Source organism: Anarrhichthys ocellatus, unplaced genomic scaffold (genome assembly GCF_004355925.1).
Source record: "Anarrhichthys ocellatus isolate YVR2014 unplaced genomic scaffold, GSC_Weel_1.0 scaffold3601, whole genome shotgun sequence".
Taxonomy (NCBI): Eukaryota; Metazoa; Chordata; class Actinopteri; order Perciformes; family Anarhichadidae; genus Anarrhichthys; species Anarrhichthys ocellatus.
This window is the reverse complement of record NW_022283575.1, coordinates 1-5,461: the sequence shown is the minus strand read 5'-3', so window position 1 is coordinate 5,461 and position 5,461 is coordinate 1. Positions and strand designations below refer to the sequence as shown.

General features: G+C 43.6%; 1 protein-coding gene across 1 annotated transcript; it reads right to left on the bottom strand.

Moving 5' to 3' along the window:
• Positions 1-82: 82 nt before the first annotated feature.
• Positions 83-5,455, bottom strand: LOC116379033 (carnitine O-palmitoyltransferase 1, liver isoform-like). Its single transcript, XM_031840950.1, has 7 exons — positions 5,177-5,455; positions 4,097-4,198; positions 3,737-3,874; positions 2,844-2,921; positions 2,608-2,715; positions 1,297-1,384; positions 83-1,103 (listed from the first exon to the last, which is right to left on the bottom strand). The coding sequence occupies exons 1-7, from the start codon at positions 5,318-5,320 to the stop codon at positions 904-906; spliced, it is 858 nt and encodes a 285-aa protein (XP_031696810.1). The 5' UTR covers positions 5,321-5,455; the 3' UTR covers positions 83-903.
• Between the last annotated feature and the right edge of the window lie 6 nt (positions 5,456-5,461).

Genomic DNA, 5,461 nt, shown 5'->3' with positions numbered 1-5,461 from the left:
TACATACATACATACATACATACATACATACATACATACATACATACATACATATATATATATATATATATACACAGTATGTGTACACAGTGTGAGGTGTGTGTGCTCTGGTCTCAGACGCACTATAGTCCTATAAACTATTGACAAGATCCTATTTGCTCTGGCCAATTCTGTTGTAAAAGAGTAAAAACAAAATTTGACAGTGGGCCATATACGAGTCAGGGGCCAAACAATGTTACGTTTTCACCCAGTTACACTGTAAGAAATTGTGTTTCTAGACAAGAAAACCCAAATGTGCATGTATACTGATGTTTGACTAGACGAGTAATCGATAGAAGTCAAATAGTTGTTCTAAATGGCAGCACCATCAAGTGTTCAAAATGTACATACAGTGTCATGTATTAGAAACGCACTCACGCCATATTCTGGTATATTGTTTTTTAAATAGCATGTATTTGTCCCATAGGGCAAACCTGAGAAAATGGCTCAATCGGGTGGAAAATAATAAAATCTACAATTTTGAAAGCAGGGTTGTAGATTGAAGGTCTGATATATTAGAATACATGATTTTATGCTTTAATGGCCGTGAGATCAGAAACTGTGGTTTCAATGGGGACATTTTTGTCCTTAAGGGCGTCTGTATCTAAAATAAATAAATAAACATCCTCGCTAAAAGTTAAGCCAAATCCATCAACACAATAAAGCGAAAAATGCCCCTACCGATGCACAAGGAAAAGCATAAAAACATTCTCAAAATTAAAAAAACATACATATAAAAACACACCCCGTTTTCTTGCCATTACAACTGAGTTATTAATGTATAAACCGGTAAGTTATACAGTTAAGAGACGCAATGCGACATATAATAATACATTCCAATATACACCGCTCCTTCTTGCGTTCCTACCTGTCCCCAGCAGTGAGAGCTCCCAGTTTGTCCTCTCCGGGTTGCGGGGGGGAAGGGTCGTCCAGGATCCTCTGGATCTGGTGCTCGATCTCTCTGGCAGACAGCAGCCGGCCCGCCCGGTACACCCACAGGCGGAAAAAACGGCCCTTGTGGTACACCGCCACAAACTCGCTGTCCTGCCAGTGCTGCAGCACATCTGCGGAGGAAAAGAGGAGTTATGCCTCTGGCTCATCGGATCATCTGCTCCAACAGTAGTACATTTCACTTCAGCTGGTTTTTCCAGGTAAGAGGAGATTTCAGCAGGATTACAGCTGAGAAACTTGAAGCTGTGTGACTTATCTGGAGCAGTAAAGTGTGCTAACGTGTGTGTGTGTGTGTGTGTGTGTTACCAGTCTCGACTCCTGGTGTGCGCGTTGTGTTGAACATCCTCTCACACTGAGCGGCACACAGAGGGATGACGGTGCCTGGAACACGACTCTGACACACAGAGAAACACACATCTATTGTTATTATAACATTCTCTTTGGCATTTACGCATATGGCCACATATTCAGAATACTTTTGTTTCATTTTTTGATAATTATTGTAAGTGTCTGACAACATTATGGACAGGTCCCCACAGAGAAATAAAACCTCTCATCTTTACCTTTCGCCCAATCTGGTCGGTTTGCTTTTGTGTCTTACGAAGTCTCGCCTCAAGGAGAAGTCTCGTTCGGAAATCTCGCGAGAGGGTCAGGCCTCATCCACATTGTCAAAATCACTTAAATATACAGCCATGAGATTGAAGATCTTTTAGGTAAGCTACGCAACTAACTCGGTGAACAACGGCACTCCTCTCTCAAACGCTCACTTTTATTCTCTTCAAGATTTCAGAACGAGAATTGTCCTTGAGGCGAGACTTCGTTAGACACAATAGGATAAAAAGTCGTGATCAAGCGAAAGGGAAAGAAAACAGGTTTTATTTCTCTGTAGAATCCATCGTGTTGACAGCCATAGCAGCACAAACGAGCACTTTAAATGGACGCACATTGACGGGAGGAATTGCCCGGTAGGATTACATCGCAGCCCCGTTAAGTGGCTGCAGCGCTCTCGCTCAATTCTGGACCAATTTAAATTAAAAAATACATTTTTAAACAGTTGTCCCCATTAGTCACTTAAGAGAGAGAAATACCCAATTTATCCTTTAACAAAATAATTGGCCAACACTGCTGGATGAAGAATAAACTGAATGAATGCACACTCCGACCCCAACTTTCTTCTTGCTCGTCTCTATTGGCTGAATTCATACTTGTAGTACAACACACTTTATCGAAACAAACAATGGGAAGTTGTGCAGCAACCAAGATATTTTGTCTTTGCTCTGTGTGTGTGTGTGTGCATGAAAACACCGACTCAGCAGATTCTTATGCAACTGCCCTCCCCACACACGTGGCTTAAATCATCCTTCCTCTGAACAAACTTTAACCTATTGCCTCAAGATATATACGGTCACGTCCATCTGCTTAGAGTGAGCACTTCTTGCTCCACATCCCTTGTGGAGAGCTCGTCTCCTTACTGCCTCCTCGCTCTCGTGTTTAACACGCATATCGAGATGGATTACTAAGATAAGAGACGTTAAGGCTACACTGTCTCGCTCCAGACCCCCTGCAAACATGCCATCCTTCCCACGAAACCACATGCACAATCCCACGCGGCCTTACCGGTTTGAGTTCCTCCCGGTTGACCTTGCGGCGGTAGAGCAGCAGGGCAGTGATGATGTTGCCCGCTCTGGCCGACTGCACAGAGGTCGGGGTCACGTACATGAAGTCCTGGAAAGGACGCACACAGGATGTTGGAATAAATTTTAAAAAAAAGTCTCTCAAGATGAATGCTTTTAAAGACATGGAGGAAGAGTATTTCTCTAAGCTCTAATATTTAGGAAAAGGCAGCTGGTTACCATGCCATAGTAGTTGCTGTTGACCATGATGGGACTTCGGCCCCTCAAGTAGATGTATTCCTCCCACCAGTCGCTCACCTGGAACCACAGCAGCACATTACAAGTTGATCGCTCACAATAAAAACAGGACAAACAAAACAAAATCACTCTGTACACTTTGTACCGCGTGCTTAACATCGAAAACACCAAAGCTGCCCAGAAGATCAGTCACCTGCAGAGCAGACAAAGTGACCTTTTATTTAAGTGGGAAAAGGTCGAACTTCCAGGTTATCTTTTGGTACTCGAGGAGAAAGAAGTTTTTGTCTTAAAAGCTTTAGAAACTCCACCACGGGGACATTTGCTGCTGTGTTTATTGATGTATATGTGCATGCTGCAAATATGGGTACTGATTTTATTATTTTTAATTCATATTTTCCATCTCATGTTTTGCATTCTATGTATTCAATTGATCTCACTTTCCCTGGTTTATGTTCATTCCATGTCTATATTCCCCCATTGTGAAGCACTTTGTGTATTATTATTTTAATAGTGATGTTGCATCAGGGAGTGTGGACCTCTATTAGAAGTCTGACCAGAACAGTTTGTACAACGATGCTATGGAATACAGGATTACAGAGTTGAAAGAAAACAAGAGGGAAACATTTTAATGCAGGAAGGAGCTAAACATTTCAAGATGCTCATGTGTGCACAAAACAAGGCACTAAAACCCGAGGAGGAGCACCCAGCCAGAAAACTGTTGCTGTTGTGCACATGTTGAAAAACAGCTTTTCTGAGTTTAAAGGGTTACGTTGGATGTTTCTTGAAGTGAGGTTGTATGAGGGACAACAGTAGATGGCCATCAACCGATCAACGGATTGATCATTAGACTCGTCGTTTGAGCCAACTGCACTCACATAGTTGGTGGCCCACAGAGCTTTGAGTTTCAGGTAGCGCTGCAGACGGTTTCCCAGGTTGGACTCGAACTGGTCGGCCAGCTCAGTCATGCGTTTGAACTCCGGATCGGTCAAGAGAGGACGCGCCGACTTCAGATACTGAGAGAGAGAAAACAACATCAGTCACAATATGGTTTTGTGCTTATGAAATTATCATCAAATTGATCTCATCTGAAATGTAATTCTTTAACTAAACCATTATATGTACATAGACACTGTTTCCTGTGTACAAGTGTGTGCCCAGGAAATGTGTCCAGGTGTGTCCACAGGTGTGTTCACGTACGTGTGTGTGTGTGTGTGCGCGTGTGTGTGTCAGCTCACCCGGCTCACTGTGTCTTTGATGGAAGGAACAGGCAGATGAGGCAGAGAGGTTTGGTAGCTGTACAGCAGAGGCTTCCTGCTCGACAGTAAACTCAGCAGAGTCTGGGGGGGGGGACAGGAGGAGGTGAGAACTCTAGAGACACTTCAACATATAACAGACGTAACGTGTGTAACTGAAAGGGAAGGAGCGCCTGGTCTATGTGGCGATCTACGGGACACATGTATTAGTAGTGCGCTATGTGCACACGGTTTAGTGTATTTAGAGGGGACCGCTACACAGCCGAACAGTGTGCTGGGTAAAGCTCGCTCTCCGTCGCTAGCTACACTTAGCACCCGCCATCAACCAGGCAGGTAAACAAAAGGGGGAATTTAACAAATCATCTGAATGAGCGCGACATAAATTTGCTATAAATGATAAAATTGTGCGCCGTCATTACAAAAAGGGCACATGCTTTTAAAAAAAAAAAAAAAAAAAAAAACTGTGTACATTAGTCCCACCTGTGTTAGCTTTGGGCCAATAGAAACTCTGATATGATTGTATCACACAGCAATACGTTACTTATAGTCCAGTTGAAGAACTTACTGAAAGTCAGTAAGTGTAAAGTTCAAAGACCGGGATTTATCAGGACTATGTCAGTCTTGCTACTGTCTGTACTCTGAATGTGGGCTTTAAATGCTGTAAGTGTAGTCCAAATGAAAGGATGATCTCATCTCATCTTAACAGGATTCAAAGTGAAATTTGGTTCATTTTACTGCTTTGAATGAGGTCTGACGTATTTAGGTTGAAAGGTTTGAGAATACAATTACTTCCAATAGCATCCGAGAGTACGAAAGGTAGTGAGCGTATGCTTTATGGGTGTCACGATTGAGATGGGGTCCTTGGAAAATGTTCTCCCCTGTAAAAGGGTCCGTGGCGATCGTCACGTTCCAAACCAGTGTTCACAATGTCTACATATTTTACTGGGATTAAAAGTAAGAATAAGACGATTATAGGTCTGTAAACGGTCTTTCTTTAAAGCATCCCGTGCCGTTGCAGCAGCCACTATGGATCTGTGATAACCGAGGAGAGGCATGGCTTACCACCCAGACTTTGGTGGTGTTGGAAACCCGGCCGTGCTGCTCGAACATCCACTGGTGGTACGAGAGGAGCAGCTTGAGGCAGAACCGGAGCGCCAGGATGAGGGAGAGCCACAGCAGTGTGCTGAAGACCAGCGCCGACAGCATGGTCTGACCCTGGGTGCTGAGCGAGACGTGGAGGCTGGACGGGAGGAAGAGGAGAGAACAATTACTGGCTACGTGGTCGGCACGTCTTCTGACAATATACAGGTGCTGGTCATATAATTAGAATATCATCAAAAAGTTGAT

Bases quoted from the DNA above. Each gene is read 5' to 3' on its own strand.
- LOC116379033 (XM_031840950.1), bottom strand. From the start codon at position 5,320: ATGCTGTCGGCGCTGGTCTTCAGCACACTGCTGTGGCTCTCCCTCATC. The intron at 2,716-2,843 runs GTAACCAGCTGC...CGTCCTTTCCAG, and splicing joins ACAGCAACTACTATGGCATG to GACTTCATGTACGTGACCCC. The intron at 1,385-2,607 runs GTAAGGCCGCGT...TCTGTGTGTCAG, and splicing joins ACCGGGAGGAACTCAAACCG to AGTCGTGTTCCAGGCACCGT.